General features: G+C 40.5%; 1 protein-coding gene across 1 annotated transcript in view; it reads left to right on the plus strand.

The window, feature by feature from the left end:
- The first annotated feature begins 858 nt into the window (after positions 1-858).
- The window catches only part of FAM3C (FAM3 metabolism regulating signaling molecule C), a 29,906-nt gene continuing 13,918 nt past the window's right edge, over positions 859-16,846 (plus strand). The window contains exons 1-2 of the mRNA XM_036400830.1: positions 859-977; positions 13,086-13,148. Coding sequence (XP_036256723.1) covers positions 13,136-13,148 — 13 coding nt within the window. The 5' untranslated portion in view covers positions 859-977; positions 13,086-13,135. The remainder of the gene's footprint in view (positions 978-13,085; positions 13,149-16,846) is intronic.

Raw genomic sequence — 16,846 nt, forward strand, 5'->3', positions numbered from 1 at the left:
CTGATGTTCAGATAACCATCTCATACCAATGACCAATCGGTCTCAAAGCATGCTATTTTAAAACCAATAAAAGAAATATCTATTGTCCAGAAGTCAAAATAAGACATGGAAACTTACTTTTGTCTACCTGACACTGATGATGTGCCCTACATTTTGGCTGTGGCTTTGTTCTCTGCTAAAAGAAGTGCCACGCTGATTTTGTAAAAATGCTCTCTTGCTGGTTTGACAATAGTGGAATTTACAGGGGCTGGAGCTCTGCTTCCCCAGCACTTTCCATACCCACCCCAGCAATAGTCCAGCTGAGTTAGACCAGTGGAAATCTTCCACAAAATAAAATGCTGTTCTCCCTGATAGCATCGCTACCCATCCCAACTACCCCTAACCCCCTACCTACCCCAACTCATGGCAGGGTTAGAGGAAAATCAGTGCCAAAAAAAAAAAGTATAAAGAAGAGACAGGGATTATCTTTTCTTCTTCTGCAGTAACACAGATTGCTTCAGTCCTGCTGATCACAGTGTTTTTGAAAGAAAATGTTGGACTTCATTTTAAAACAGAAAATGCCATTTCTGTCCGGTAGCAGAAGATAACTGCTGGTGTGTTTGGGTAAAAAAAAAAAAAAAAGAAAAGGTGTGTAAAATGTTAAAGGAAACAAGCAGAAACATCTCGGTGTCCGCGTCGCTCCCGGGCTGGCTGTGGGGCCCGCCAGGCGCGCTGTGTGCGGGGCGCTGTGCGCGGGGCGCTGTATGCGGGGCGCTCCCGGGCTCCCCGCGCAGCCCCCGCGGCCCGGGGCGGGCGGGGCGCGGGGCGGGGCGGAGCGGGCCCGGTCCGCCACCGGCAGGGGGCGGGTGCGCCCTCCGCGCCTTCCTCCGGCTGCGCAGCGGCGGCGGCTCCGCTCGGTTCCTGCTCGGGCCGGGGCAGCCTGCGCGGCGCTGCCGCCGAGGGGACGCTGCGCGACCCGTCCGCGCCCCACAGCCCCGGTAGGTGCTCGCGCTCTCCGCGGGGCTGCGCGGGGGCGGCCCCTGCCCGTGTCCCGCCGCTGGCTCCGCCGCTCGGGCGCGCATCGCTCTCCTCTGCGCGGGACGGCCGCCGGCTGCCCGCCCCTGCCTCCGCTGCTGGCTTTCCCCGGCGGAGCCCCTTCCCCGGGCCGCCCGGCCCTTCCCCCATCCCCTCCCGCCCCGGCAGGGTGAGGTGGGCCGGGGCCGCGGGTCAGAGCCGGGAGAGACGCTGGGCGGGGGCTCGGTCCCGTCCTCTGCCGTCCCAGCCCGGCGAGGGGGTCAGGGCCAGGCGGGGGGCGGCCGTGGGACAGGGGGAGAGCGGCCGGAGCTGCCGGCGGGGGCCGCGAGCGAGGAGGAGGAGGAGGAGGAGGAGGCAGCGGGCGGCGGCGGTCGGGTCGGCAAGACGGCCCGGTCCAGGGAAATGAGGGAAACGCTGGCAGCATGGCAGCCCCTTCCTGCCGACACAAAGTCAGCTCGGTGGAAACGCCGTGGTGCTGCTGCTGCTGCTGCTCGGTGGCGGTCCCTTGGCTCCCTCTGTGGAGTACGGGGCCGCGGACGCTGTTGGTCCATGAGTTGTAGGGCTCAGCTCTTGTTTAGTTAAAATGCATCGTTACAGAGGGCAGCTCTGAATTCCTAAGGAAGTTAGACGTGGTGTTTGTAGAGAGATACTCGTCGAAGCAGCCTGTGTGCCTTTGGTTACTGGCCTCTGAATTGCTGAAGTAGGAAAACATATAGAAATTATATATTTTTTTCCTCTTAGATAAATGCTACCATATGTTCAGTCACGTGTTTGGCTGAACCCCTAAGGGGCTATGTAATTCACCTGATTTGTTTATTTTTCCACTTTCTCATATTTAAAAGAGTTTGAATCACAACGTAATAACTCCAGACTTGGGTGAAGATTTTTGCATATACCAGGTATTTAATATTCTACATGACCTGTTATGCCACACTTGGACTTGGAGCCCGTGGTAGGTCTTTGCTGATGAACGCCGCTGACTGCTCCTCTCTTTTAACTAAATATTTATATTTAATTAAATCATTATTGGGGGGTTATTTAGAAAAAGTAATTGGGGGGTTATTTAGAAAAAGTATCAAAACCACAGACCCACACCAGAAATGACTGTCATGTTGTTTATCTTTTTACAATCTTTCGAAACTTCTCAAGGTATGAGTATCTTCATTAGCACATATTTTCCCTTAGGGTTTCTTTTAAGCATGAAGAAATCTTTTTGAACCGTTGATTTGCATAGTTGTTTGTGTGGCCAAACAAGTTTTGTGACTTGCTTTAAGCCTGCAGGTAGGCTCTTCGCCAGCTAATGGCTTGCTATTGTCATGTAATAGCATCTAATCCCTGCAGGACGGAGGAACCACCTGTTGGTTTCAGGCCGTCGCTTCCATCCCTTTGCAAAAGCCCTGCCCACTTCACCCAGTGAGAGTGCGGAGTAAATCGATAATAATCAGAGTAAATAGATAATAATCGTTGTTTCATGGAACCACGGTTGTTTCATGGTCCTGCCCAGCCCCTCTAAACGCAGTCCGAGTGCTTCAGGGTATGTGTCCTCTCCCTAACATGGTTTAGGTTAGAAGGCGCCTTAAAGACAAAATATTTCCAGCCTCCCTGCCATGGGCAGGGCACCTTCCACTAGACCAGGTTGCTTAAAGCCCCATCCAAACCTGGCCATGAGCGTTTCCAGGGATGGATTACCTGCCACCTCTCTGACAAACCTGTGTCAGTGTCTATTCACCATCCCAATAGCAACCTCAGAGGCACACTACTCTAATCCCTTGGACACTGGGCCACCGACTACACCTCTTTGAGTGGCCACCCACGTTTCATGAGAACTACTAGTGCTTATAGAAGGGAGGGATGATGTATACACAGCCTAAAATTTTAGTGGAACTTTGGAAAATTAATATTTGAAAAGTTAATTCCTGAATGTTTATTTTTAAGGTCTTTGGGGAAAATACTAACATGCAGGAAACAGATTTTTATTTTTTTCAATAAAATCATAAGATGGATTGATACTGTGCCAAAATACCTGTCTACTTGCAAATTATATTGCAGCCTGAAGATTAGGTGTCCATAAAATGATTCCACAGCAGACAGAGAGAACTTGTTCTTAAATATTTAAATTGATCAAAGAGTATTTGTTATTCAAATAGAACTTAGGTTCTGGTTTTTAAACTTGTATTTCCAGTGAAGTCAGGGAATTGACATGTGAGTAATGGCTGCAGGTCTTTCAAGTTATATCTGTAATCAGTATGTCCATGAGTCATTATATAAGTCATATGTGGGTTCAGTTCTGGGTTTTCACTAAAATTTGCTGAGACTGTGTAGGACTTGAGGCATAATTATTGTAAACCTCTATGTTTTACCTGCCAGTAGCCAGCTGTATTAGGCCTGTGACAATTGTTTTGCTTTCAACACTATTGGAATTATTGTAATTGTTTTGCAGTTTAGGAGGATCTATCTGAAAAGTCTCACGTTGAGATTATATATAAATTCTCAGAAAAAATGTAATTTGCATGAGTGTCAGAAATCTGATAGTCTTGCAGTGAGATCATGACATGGGTGAGCAAAACTAGCAGCCCAATGCTGCTGCACTTTGCTTCTCAACAGTCTTGAAAGTTGTCCCCTAATCTATTATTAAAGTTATATTCTCTTTTACTACATTTAGTTTCCTTAGTGAGCAAAATCATGTGAGCTGGAGCAGCCTTGCAGGTGAGCTCACTTATCTTACCAATTTTCATGCTTCCTAATACTATAAATGCCTGAGGTCTCATGGCATGAGGACACAACAGAGGGGTGATGAGGAAGTAACTTTGAACTGGTATTGCTGCTTGAAATCTCATTTCCTAGTATTTCTTAGATTAAGCATCTGTAACCTATAAATAGGTGCCCCTGGCTTCTTGCATCATCATCTAAAATTCTGTGACTGACCATGAATCCAAGCACAGCCTCCTCATACTTTTAAGTGTATATGCATCCTGCGAGGACTTTAGGAATTTTTTTGTTTAAATAAAAATTTAATTTGGATAATTTGTAACTCTAATTTGTAATTTGTTTTATAGAGTTTTAATAACTCTAAACTGTAATTTGTTTCCATCTGCTTGTCTTGGTGTTACCCACAAATTTAAAAATCTTATCCTTCTTCAGTAGTTCATTGATGTTTATAATAACTGGTGGATCACTATATTAAATGGTATTTCACCCAAGGTTCCTAAAATTCAGTCACACTGAAGTTGTCACACTAACAATAGTTACTCTTTTGGAATTGTTCAACTATTTTTGCTCCCCATATACAGTACTGCATTTTTATAATACAAAAATAGTTTGTATCCTAATTTGCAGACTGAGCTGCACTGTAGCATTTTCCAGCCTTGGCCTCACATATCCTCAGTGCCAAGAGAATGTGGAATTGAGGAGAACCTCTGTAAGGCTATTGGGACAGAGGGAGCTGCTGGAGTAAACTTTGCCCTGCATTCGATGTTACTGTTCAGTCAGTATTAGTGGCAGAAAGTTGCACAATATGTTTACCTGTGTTAACAATATGTTAACCATGTTCTCATGATAGTCCAGTTAAAATTTTAACATTGAAATTCATTACAGTCTTCCCTCTATTCATAACTTACTGGCTTGTCTCCTTCCCTTCTCCCACCGTCTCTCCAGTTGTCTTTTGTCTGAGGAGAAGGTAACCATCTCCTAGTAGCAAAAGTTTTTTTATTTTATTTTTTATTTTGATCTGTTTTGGTGTCATCAGTTAGTTGAGTCATCATTTCACAAATGTTTAAGCTGGTATTTGCTAGTATTGCTGCTGCTAGAAAGCTGCTGACTCTGGCACTTAATTCTGCTTTGGATCAGCCTTCACTTTCTGGGGGATGTGGTTGATAGAACTGCCATGACTGCTTGTGTGCTTGCTGGTCAGCTGAGTATTGGTAACATGTGAATGATGTGGGAACTGCATTTGAGTTGATTCAGGCAGAGGTTTATTAAAGGAGTTCCTGTAACAGTTAGATAATTTCTCTTAGAAGAGCATGATCCAGAGGGGATCGCATCAGGAGTTGTTAGAGTATGCAGTGGTTGTATATCAGCATCTTTGTGTCAGCTGGGCATAGTCTCAGTGGTAAGGTTACTGTAATAAGTACCTTTCTGTCACTGAGGGATGCTGTTCCTCAAAGGATTTTATATGTTCCTAATGTGGTAAATTTCTGCATAGGTAATGACATACAGTGAATTGCTATGCAGCATAATTTTAGATTTCCCCACTCATGATGATGCCTAGATTATAACATCTCAAGGAGTAGAAAATACCTGTGTTGGATTTTAGTTAGCAGATAAATACCAGTTGTTAAATAAATATTAAAGTGTACAAATTATGTAAATATATAACACATTGTCCCTCAGGTTTGTTTTTTTTTCCTGTGAAATTATTCCTCACAGATATGGCGTATGGTTTTGGTAGTGGTTGCTGTAAGATGGCACCTCGCCAAAATGTCAGTTGTAGATCTTTGTTGATATATCTTCATGCTCAGAAACCTAGAAACTACAGGTTTTGGGGCTGTTTTGTGTGTCTTCAGTAGGAAGAGGTGAGTCACTCTAGAGCTGTTAAGAATCATGTCACTGACTGAGTTCCTCTCCATTTTTAAATGTTTCACCTCATCACTCACAAATGACGGCCTGTCCAGTGCTGTTATGAACCAGTAGCAATGACTTGCCTGCACCACAGGAGCACTTTGGTTCTGGGTGCCTCATGCACATGGAGGTTATCAGGCACCAGCAGCAGTCTCATGGGATCTCATGCAGTGTGATCCCATTAGCAGTGTCCTGTAGGCACAGCATGGTGTGTGGAGGTTGCTGCTGCCCTTCTTCCCAGAGCTGGTATGCAGCACTTTCTCCACTGGGTGCTCTCCTCAGCCAGTGACATGCTCTTTTCATCCTGCAAAGGGCCAGAATCTACCCAAATCCGACCTCACATGGGAGATGAGTTGATGAAAAGGGGCTCCACAGTGGAGCATGGATTTCAGTGTCCCTTAGAACCAGACAAGCTAGAGACACCAATGCTGTGAGCAGTGGCTGTCACTGTCACCTTCCCCCAGTTTCCTCGTACATCAGCAGCAGGAAAGTACATCAGCATGTACTTTCCTGGGATAAAGTGGAGAAGTAAGTTGGTGAATGAAGTTCAGCAATCTGTTCTTGATGACTTTATCTATCTGAACTTCCATATGTGATATTATCCAACCCCTTGAAACACAGAGCAAAGATTCTCTTCAATAGATATGTCAGCAGCAATGGTATGATTCATCACATATAAATAGTGTGGGTTTTAGGGACTGTAAATCACATTCTTAACTATATGGATCAGTAAATTTTTGTAATAATTTAGAAGAGTCTTCAAAGTGTGTATTGAGTGCTTATAAGGCTAAAAATTTTGTTGCTGATTTGTTGTGTTGCTTTTTTTTTCTTGGATTGGTTTGCTTTTGTTGTTTTAGATGCAAAAGGAATGTGGTTTAAGTTTCATTCTCTGTGGGAAGAATGAATGCCTTAGTACTTTTATCTCAGCTTCTCGGGATTCAGAAGAATTTTTCAGTGTTTGAGACTGGCTAGTTTCTGTGTTGCCTAAGGTGAAAGTACTGGCTTGATGCCACTAGCAAAAGCTTGTATGGACTGTGATTTGGCATGTCATTTGGGAAAGATTTGTTTTGCATGTTAAGTTTCAAAAAATTCCAGCACTGTTTTTTGAAACAGAAATGCTGTTTTTCATGTGTATTTCCTTTGCTAAAAGGGAAACCACAGAGTGGTAGTCACAACACAGGACATGCAACAGTAGCTAGAGTATCTATTTATAATTTTGGGATAAGCTTGATTTTAATTTCCTACATGTATCTACATTCATTTGTTGTAGATATATTTTGATAGAAGTAAAATAAAATCTTGTCTTTACAAGCAAACACTTTGTGTCTGATTCCATTGTCTAGATTATCAAGATAAATCTTGATATGTATATGGAAGAACACAATTCTTATAGGAAGTCTCATTTTTATAAGAAATTAATAATTTTACTTCATGGTACCATTTGTCACAAAGGAGAAAAGAAAATATGCATTCCTGAGTCTCTAAATTTTTCTGTGTGGCCAATCCTTTTCCCTATGTGGACTTCTGCCAGAACCTCAAAGACTTTGTATGGATGTGGAAGTGCTGCCTGTAGGGTGCAACTACTGGGGTCATAGTCTGTATTTCTTGTATAGAAGACACAAATGGTGCATGATTTTACAATAAAATTGAATTATACTATTTAATTTTTTAAAGATGTAATTCTTTTCCATGTGTGTCCTCCACTAATTTCAAATTAAATTAATTTTGTAAACATGTTGGAAAAACTGTTCATAGCCTAGAAGAAAAGTAAGCAATCATCTGGGTAAGAAAATGCATCCTGCATTTAAATAAAATAGTCTTAAATGATTTTGAATGTCTCAGCTCTTTAGTCCATGGCATATAATCCAGGTTGGCAGAACCACTGGTTTAAATCCAGAAGTCACATAAGAATAGCTAATGCTGTCCTTGACATATCTAATTCACTGTGTAATATTGAGTAAAAAAAAACCACTGCTCTGAACTGCTTGAACATAACACACTGAAATATCTTATCAACAGAGGCTGGATTGAACACACTCTTGTTTCATTGATTATATTTTATCAGGTATGAAAAGCTCATTTTTTTTTTGTTTGTTTGTTTGAAGGATTTTTTGCTGTTCTCTGGCAGGAGTAAAATGCATCTGCTAATCATTGAGGAATGCAGTTTGTGCTAAAAAAACCCCAAAACCACCAACAAAAAACAATGTCCTAATCTACTGAAGTCTTGGAAATAAAGTAAAAGCTCAAGTGGGTTTTGTGGTTTGTGTTGCTTTTTTTTTTTTGTTTTGGGGATTTTTTTTTTTAGGTTTTTTTTTTTTTGTGCTAAGTAATTTTGAATACTTTTTTAACTGCAGCATAGTGTATGCTACTTATATTAATAAATAGCAGATATCTACAAAACCAGGTATAACATTATTTGACCTTGCTAGAAAGTGTACAAACACTTAAGTCCTGATCTGGGGGAAAAATTTCACCCTGAACTGAATGCAAAGCATTTCAGACTGCCACACATTTAATATTAAATAACCTGAGTACAGATTTGCATGTTATAGTATAGAAATGCAGGCTTAATATTGAGGGGATATTAGCTCACAGCTTGTAGACTTGTATCTGTGTTAAGAAAAATTGTCTCTGTTTCCAGACTTTTATGATGATTTACAGCCTCCTTTTAAATTTTTTGTTTATCCTTGTAACTGTAAGGTTGTTTTTCTTTAATATTATAACTACAAATAGGTAAGCAGCAGCCAGAGAATACTGAGAACAGTTATTCTTAGCATTTTTTTAATTATAAAAATGGATATTTAAAGTAATAATATCTTTAATATTTATTTTAGATTTGCTGTAAATAATAGTGGTTTTAAAAATATATATTTCTCTGTAAAAATTTAGAATTACACCTTGAAGATAAGAGATAAAATGTCTGATCCTGACTTCTTTCTTTCACAGTTCCTTGCAGAGCAGACTTGATTCTTTTATCCCTTAGTTGGTTTATTTAGGTCATGTAATTCTTATCTAGATTCTTCCATTTGGGGATTATGCATTGAGATAGACTTAGAAAAAAACTGCACATGGGTCCCAGTTAAAAGTCAAGATAGCACATAGAGCAGGGTATTTTTTGTTTATTTAGGCAGAGCAGAGTAATTGCTTTTTGTTCCATACACAGCAGTCCTATCAGTGCAGTTCACAATGAACAGTTACACTTTTGTGGCAGTACGACATTGTTGACCCAAATTTTAGACAGCTGCTATAATCTCTTTTTCCATTGCTGCTGCTTATTTTGCTGCACTTGATGTCAATTTTGGAGTATATTACTTTCTGCTTTATTAAATATTGTTGTTGATTTTGGGACCTCTTCCTAATCAGCTATGGTCAGAATTCAAAATTATCTTGACCTTCTAAATTCTTGCCTCTCATCTTTGCCTGTTTTTGTGTGCTCATTTTGTAAGCATAATCCACTCATGTTACCAAGTTGCTAATGGAAATACTATTATCCTGGGAATGAAATAGACTAATCCACATGTTTCATTATCATCCCTCAAAACATTAATTACAATTGTATTTGAAACCCCTTTTAAACCAAAGTTTGTGGCAAGTGGCCACAGCTTTCTGCGTGGTAAGTAGGGCAGAGGCTGTGCTCCTGCCCCAGTGAAGTGTGTCCCATGGCTCCATCTCTGGACAAGTGTTGAGAAAAGCCTGATAAAGAATTAACCAAATTGAATTGCATTCGGATTGGGACTGAAATCTGCATTTCATTCAGTGTTATGTCAATGAGGCAGGATGAATAGGAACTGTTAATTTGTCAATTATCTCAATGCAGTTTCCTCTTGCACAATGATTCTGGGAGAGAAACTTGCATGATGACCACTCTGTCTGACACATGAATGTAGAAAGAACTCATTCTTGGTGTGATAGAAACTTTATAACATCTAACAAAATTTGATGATAATTTGCTTGGAAGGATTGTAGGCTTGTAGTTTTCCTAAACAAAGTGGTTATAAGCTTCCTTCAGGAAGGATTTAGCATGGCTCCCTCAAGAGATGCAGGTTACTTTTAAAAGCAAGCATCTGCTGGTCTACTTATTGAAGCTAGTTTAGGTATGAACAAAAATATATGCAGTAGCACTGTGGAGTTATCTATTAAAATTTTTGTATTTTTGTTGAGTATGTCATAGCAGACAAGTGGAGCAGAGTGGGGGAAAGCCCTTTGTTTTTCTCTTCCTGTTTTCTATGCCCTGTGGAGAGCATTTTAGACTGTCTTGGGGGTTATGATACACAAGGATGCAGAAAAAACGCAACCAGTAACCTCAGCTCAGAGCTGTCTTTCCGTATATCCTCTCCCTAGTAGTTTGTATTCAGAATAAATAATTTTTTTTTCTGCATGGATGGATGTGCAACTCCATGCAGGGAACTGGACAATGACATGGCCAGCACTCAAGAAGGATTTATAATCTCTAATTTCTTGTCTTCTCCTGTTCAGGTTCTTTTGTGGATAACTTTTCATTTTGAAGCACTGCTGCATGAGAGAATTTTTGGTTTCTTTCTGCTGTCCAAGTTGTAGATCTTGACTGAAAAACTTCCTAAGTTCTGTGCTAAGAAAACATTCTGAAGAAAAGAAAATCCATATTTAAATCACGTGATGCTTCCCAAACCCAGCCATTTTACTTTGCAACTTGAAGATGTTGATGTTGTCTGTTGCCTGTTTTGTGGTGTTTTCCTTGGCCCTTGCATCTCTATGGGGTTCTGCTGTAGCTGTGGGGACTCTGCCTGTCAGCCCTGCTATGGGCTGCACATCCTGCCTCAGTCTCTAATAAGTGGTACAGGGGAGCCTTTTTGTACTCCCTGACAGAGAATGGTGTAGTAATAAATGATTATCTGTATTACTTGGCACTCAAAAGTCAGGAGTATACTTAGGTTCTAATTCTCCCGCCTCTGCTTGATGGAATGTTACATCAAAGAAGAGAAAAATAGTGTTTGGGTTATTTTGGCCCATTTCTAAAGCAATCAAAGGAACATTGTTGGTACTGCTTTTGTGCATCTGAGTTTGAGCAAGCTCAGTTGTGATCTCATGTTCTTTGTTTTTAAATGATCCTAAAATGTGCACTATTAAAAATTCCAGACAAATTTTCTAATCAGTTCTCCAGTTTGTTATGATGTCTGATACTGAAGATGTGGAGTAATGGTCCATAAGCATTTATAAGTGTTCATAGCTTATCCTGTTTTATTCCTATTCTGTCTTGAAATACTTCAAAAAAACAATCAAGATAAAAAGTGTAGGAAAGGACTTGATGTCCATAAATTATTTGCCTGCTGCTGGAAAGTGCTGTGCAACTCTTGTCTGTACTGTAGCACTACTGTATTATTTGGTAAATCAAACCTCATGATTTTTCAGTATACTGCAATTTAGGAAAAGAATCCCTGCATTTTTGAAATTCCTTTCAGGTTGAGGCATAGCATACTCATTTTTCCTTTTTCTAAATCAAAACGCGTTCCACACTTAAATAATGCATATTCTTATTTGTTGATTGCAACAAATAATGATCCCTGAGACAGGCAAAAGGGGATATTGGGAGAAAGGCAGTCAGTGTGATCATGTGATTGTTTCACTTAGATTCTTCTTTCTGGTTTTGTTCATATTCTTGTTTTCATGCTTTGAATTCATGATGTGTTTTAGGTCAGAGTAAAACAAAGAAAGAAACTTCTTTTTTTCAGTGCAGACTTAAAACAAGCTTGTAGCTGTTCAAAGTACAGCCAGTGTTTATTGTAACATTGATATATTTCTGGGTGTCTGGAAGAAGAAGCCTAAAATAATTCTCTTCACGGACTTTGAAATCAAATGAGTTTTTCTGCCCTGACAGATTCTTTTTTGCCTTTTTACAAGGCAGATAAATACTAGCTTTCACTGAAAGAAGATATTTTATGAGAATATATGTGTGGCTACAGCTAAATGGATATATTATGGTCTATAATATGCTGTGAGATTTCCTTTACAGCACAACATTAGCACTCAAAAGCATTTGTCTGCTTTTAACTTAGATGATTAGTATTTTCAAATTCTAATAGAACAGAAAGAAAAATTTCTGTATTTGCAATTTTTTTCCTGCTTATTTCTCTCCTGACCATTTTCTTGTAAACTTGAAGGGATAGAGCAAAATTACTGTCTTTGGCAAAGAGGATCTGGACACAAATCACTGACTTGAAGATACTGAACTAAGTGAAGGCAAAAGGTTCTCTGTATAATACCAATTTTTTCTCCCTAGTATAGAACACAAGAACCATGTGGATGTTTTGGTGCTTGTCATCAAGTAATTTGTATTTCTAATAACTGGCAGTTTTCCTAATAATTTCTTAGACAATGCTTTTTCATGTTTTTCAAAATCATGGCATAGGACTGCAGAGGGTTAGGGATGCTGTAGCTTTTGTGATGGGGGTCTGGGACAGCTGCTTGGATTAGAGTGAGAGCTGATAGCCTGTTTGCACATGTGGCCTCAGTGTAGATGGATCCCCTGATTCAGGGATCTTGGTGAAAGTCGAGCTGGATGTGCAGGCTCAGTGCAGCATGGGCCCACCAGGGCTGAGCATGAGCATGGAGCAGAGCCAGCAGCAGCTCTGGCTCTGCGGGTAGAGGGCAGATTTGGTATGGCCTCTGGACCCTGCATTGCAGGAGGAAGAGGAGGTGGGAGCTTTTGTTCAGAGCCTGTGGAGTTTGTGACCCACTTTGACTCTGTGTGGTGACATGCTCTTCTCAAGAAGCCTGTGGATGCTTAGGCACTGTTTGCTTAGAGTGATTTTCACTTTATTCTGAAATAATTGGAGTATACTAGGGTTGGTGCTTCTGTCATCATTGACCATAATGTTATTCCTCTGGCTGTACCTGTGAGTGACAAATGTGTTGTCACGTTTCTGTAATGCAGAGTTTAAAGTGTTGACCTTCTTTCAATTCCATTGAGTGCAGTTTTTGTAGTATCCTAGAGACCAAAATGCTTAAATATTTTCTCTCCAAAGCACAGTTTGCTATGCTGTGTTGCCAAATAGACACTTGCACCCAGAAGCAGGTAGGGTTTTGAAGGAGTGCAGGTGGAGTTGTTGACTTTTACTACATAGCTTTAGGAAACCAAAGACTGCTTAGATAGAGCTTTGATAAGTACTTAGGTCACAAATTGAAGGACTGAAAGTTAAACTGAACTTATAGGGCATTAGATGAAGTTAGTGTTTTTTCAGAACACTTGTTTTGTGGAGAGAAAAATGAAATCAAGACATCAGAAATCCATCTTAAATCTTCCCATAACTATGAGTGTTAAGAAATAGGTATTCAGAACAATCATTAATTTTATTGACTAGAAAATCTATGGGGTCTTTTGCTCATCACAAAAGTGCTTTCTTGGCTGTAATTATGATGAAGTGGTTTTTAGTTTTTGTTTTATGGTTTGGTTTTTTTTTTTCTTTTGTTTCCCATAGGTGGCTGCTGCTTTAATGCAATAGTGTCATTAGCTTGCTGAACACTAAACATGAGGATAGCAGGTAAGTATGCTCTGTAAAATCAGACTTTGGTCATTTATGAAACATCTGCTATGGACAACATTAACAAGTCGTGACAATAAGGTTTTAGAGTCATAGAATACCAGGTTAAAAGGGATCTCGAGAATCATCTGGTCTGACATTTCTTGTCAGAAGCATGCTCTAGACAAGATAGCTGTCATGAGAAAAGTGACAATTTCCTCAAACCTTTAGTGTTTGATTAGTCTGTCAGCACACCAGGAAAGCCGAGACCCTTGCGCCTGACTAATCTGTGTCCTGTTATGGGGACCCTTCAATGATCTTCCTTTTCATTTGGGTGGATCTTGAGTGACTCTGGCAATGCATAGTTTTGTTACTCATGGGTGTAAAATTCTCTTGCTTCGCTGTTAGAGATGTAGTCAATAAAATACAGAGCTCATGCTCAGTGAGGGGTGGTCATACATTGAAGGCAGGTAACTTAGGGATGACGTTGTGAGTTAATATTACAATTAAATTACAAAGAACCTCAGAAGAGTGATTTCACCACAGTTGCTGGTTCAGCAGGAAGATGCCTGCTCCTATCTCCCTTGGCTGACAGGTGCTGTGCAGGTTTATCAGCTACCAAGTACCATCTGATTTCAACAGAGGCTGACCAAGGTGTTTCTACTCTGCTTCACCTGTTAGCACGTGCTTGAGGTTGCAGATTGTGTATGTATGGAATTGTTGTGGGATAGGTTTTGAGCATACTCACATCATTCTGTCCAGGAAGAAGCAGCTGTATTTTACACTATAATTTTCATACTGCTATAACTTCCTCTAATTTGAACCCTAGCCCAGCACTCTGTCCAGCCAGACTTTAAAATGGCCGGTGCTGGGGAGTCCACCACTTCCTGGGGAGATTATTCCAGTGGCTGATTGTTCACATTGTGACAAATTTTCTGTGTTTAACTGGAATCTTCCTCACAATAACTTGTACCCACTACCCCTCTTGTTTTCATGTGAGTCCTTGCAAAAAGGGAGTCTCCATCTTCTTTGTAGCCACCCTTGAAATACTGGAACACGGTTCTAAGTTCTCCTGTAAGTCTTTTCTCAAGGCTGAACAAACCCAGCAGTCTCAGCCTTTCCTCATCTAGCAGGCTTCCCAGTCCTTTGATTATCTTTGTTTTGGACTGTCTCTAGATTGTCCATGTCTTTGTCTTTTTTCTTTTTTTTTAATAGCAGGGTCCAACACTGAAGGGAATGTAACAAGTGGCTTGACAAGTGCTGTGCAGAGAGGAATAATGACTTTATTTCTGTCTGGGTGATGCCCTTGTTGATGCAGCCCAGCATCCTGTTGGCTTCTTTGTCAGCACCCTCCATTTATATTGAGTTGGTTGTCCACCAGAATCCCCTAGTTCTTTTCCACAGATCTGCTTCCCAGCCTGGTAGATTCCAGTTCTTTACTCCTAGGTTATGATTTCTGTGGTAGAAAACTTAACACTAGTCCTTGTTGAACTTCACTGGTAGTGTTAGCCCATTCTTCCAGCCTATCCAGATGTTCCTGCAGGTTGGCTCTCCCTTTAGACATGCTTCCCTCCACTCAGTTTGGTATCCTCATCAAACTTTGTCAGGGGACACTTCACTTAACTGGCATAACAGGCATTGCTGTTCTACTTTATTGGTGTTTAATGAAACTCACTTTGGAACTGGGATGGTGGAAGAGCAATCACCTTGTTAAAATGCTGTAGCTGATCTGCAGTGACTGCTTAAGCTGCCATGACTCGACATATTTTGGCTGCTGTTTCTGTAAGATGATGAAGAAATAAGGAAATGGCAAGTGCTTGTCTTAAGCCACTTCCCCACCTCACTAAAATTGCTATGTGCTGTTTTAAGTGTCTGAAACTTTCTGAATGGTTTCTGGGAGTTTGAAAACTCCAAGAGCCTTTTCATAGAGCTAAGTTACTGTAGTACAGGCTTTAAGAAACTCATTCTACTTGACAGAAGGGATAGTGGTTGTAAAAATAAGATCTTTGCTAATATAACATTAAAAGAAAACATTTTTTGACATTTTGTCACAGTAGAATAGCCTGTGTAGCAATGGAATAAATCTGAGTTTCTGGTGCATTGCACTTTTATCAGTAGTTACAGTGTTATTTTGAAGAAGGAGAAACTGTTACCTCTGCTAGAAGAAAATGGCACCTTTTCCAAGAGCTTGTTAATGCATACAATTTTTGTCACTACTCATAATTTTGCTTTATTAACCACAATTTGTATAATTGGAAGTAATCTGCTAAAGTGAATCTGATAAAGAACTGGAAAATGCTCCAGTTTTTGGGTACCTGATTCATCTGGAGAATTACTTTCCACTCATGTTTAAGGGGTTTTTTTCCCTTCCATCCAGCTATTTTTTTTGCTAAAACCACAAAGTAGATACAGCAGCTCCTACAGGATGTTTCACCTGTAGCAAACATGCCAGTTTTGGTTCAAATGCTTAAGGAACCTTCTAGGAGATTTCTTACTGCTCCTTTGAAGGGAGCACTTGCAGTTCAGTGGAAAAGCTCAGAATATAGGGTAGAGGGGATGGTTGGTCCTCAGACTGAGTTCTTGTTCATCTCACATGCTATATACTAAAACATGCTCTCCAAATGCCACTTGCTAGATGACACATTCCAAAATCTGGTACCATCTTGTGGTTTTAAGCAGTGTTGCTTGGTAAACCTTTACCCCATTTCTTAACATATGTTCAGATCGTCTGTTTCTCCTGTGCTTGCACATGGTTCCCTTCCTTTCAAGTGCAGTGATCTTTGGAGTTCCAGCATAATATTTTTAAGCTAGGCTTGCACCTGTGTTTTCTTACATCATAATGTGTGTGCTCACACATGAAAAAGACCAAACTACAAGCACAAAACCCTTGTATCTTTCTTCATCTTGCTTTTCTTTTTCTATCCACTTATCTTTTTTCAGCCTTTTGGGAGGATTGATTAGCATCTCTCATCCTTCTCAAGGCTGAGTAATCTGTCTATTTTAAGATTTTCTGAGTAGCCCGTCACAGCAGCAGCCTGAGATCTGCAGGAGTACATAAGTTTGTTTTTTTCTAAAGGATTTGGCTGGCAATCTGAGAAAAAGAAGCATGCTTTAAGGTTGGTTTTTCCAACCAGTTTGATACACTGTGGTGAGATAGGAAGGCAGGATGTTGATCAGATGCCTCCTCACCTGCCTTGTACTCTCAGTCAGTTTTTTTTCGTCAGTATTTTACAGTCAGTTAAGAGTGGAGTATTCTGTAAAAATGTACTGCAAATTCTGCTAAAAAATGGTGAGGTTTGTGGCTGTATCACATACATTTCCATTTCAGATGTAAGGTGCTGTGGTTGTGTGCCTACAGCTCTCCTCCCAGGAAGTATATTGGCCACTCAGCCCTGCAGGAACTTAGCCCTGTAAAACTTAGAACTGCCTATTTCAGTATATTAGAAGGGTGACAGGAGAGGTACTGCTTTTTCTTACTTATTTTAAAATAGGCTTTGAGTAATCAAACTTATTTTCTGAAGGTCATTAATATACATTTCTTGAAAAGTGAGTGAGAATGCTTGTTTCTGGTTGGCTGGTGGTTTGGGGGTTTTTTGTTGTTGTTGTTTTTTGGTTGGTTGGTTTTTTAATGTCATACTCAGAGCTGACTGACCATAGTAGCCAAGCTGCAGTATATAAACAGATCCCTAATCACTCAGTCTGGGCCATATGTTAAAACA

This window comes from Molothrus ater, chromosome 5 (genome assembly GCF_012460135.2).
Source record: "Molothrus ater isolate BHLD 08-10-18 breed brown headed cowbird chromosome 5, BPBGC_Mater_1.1, whole genome shotgun sequence".
NCBI classification, from domain to species: domain Eukaryota; kingdom Metazoa; phylum Chordata; class Aves; order Passeriformes; family Icteridae; genus Molothrus; species Molothrus ater.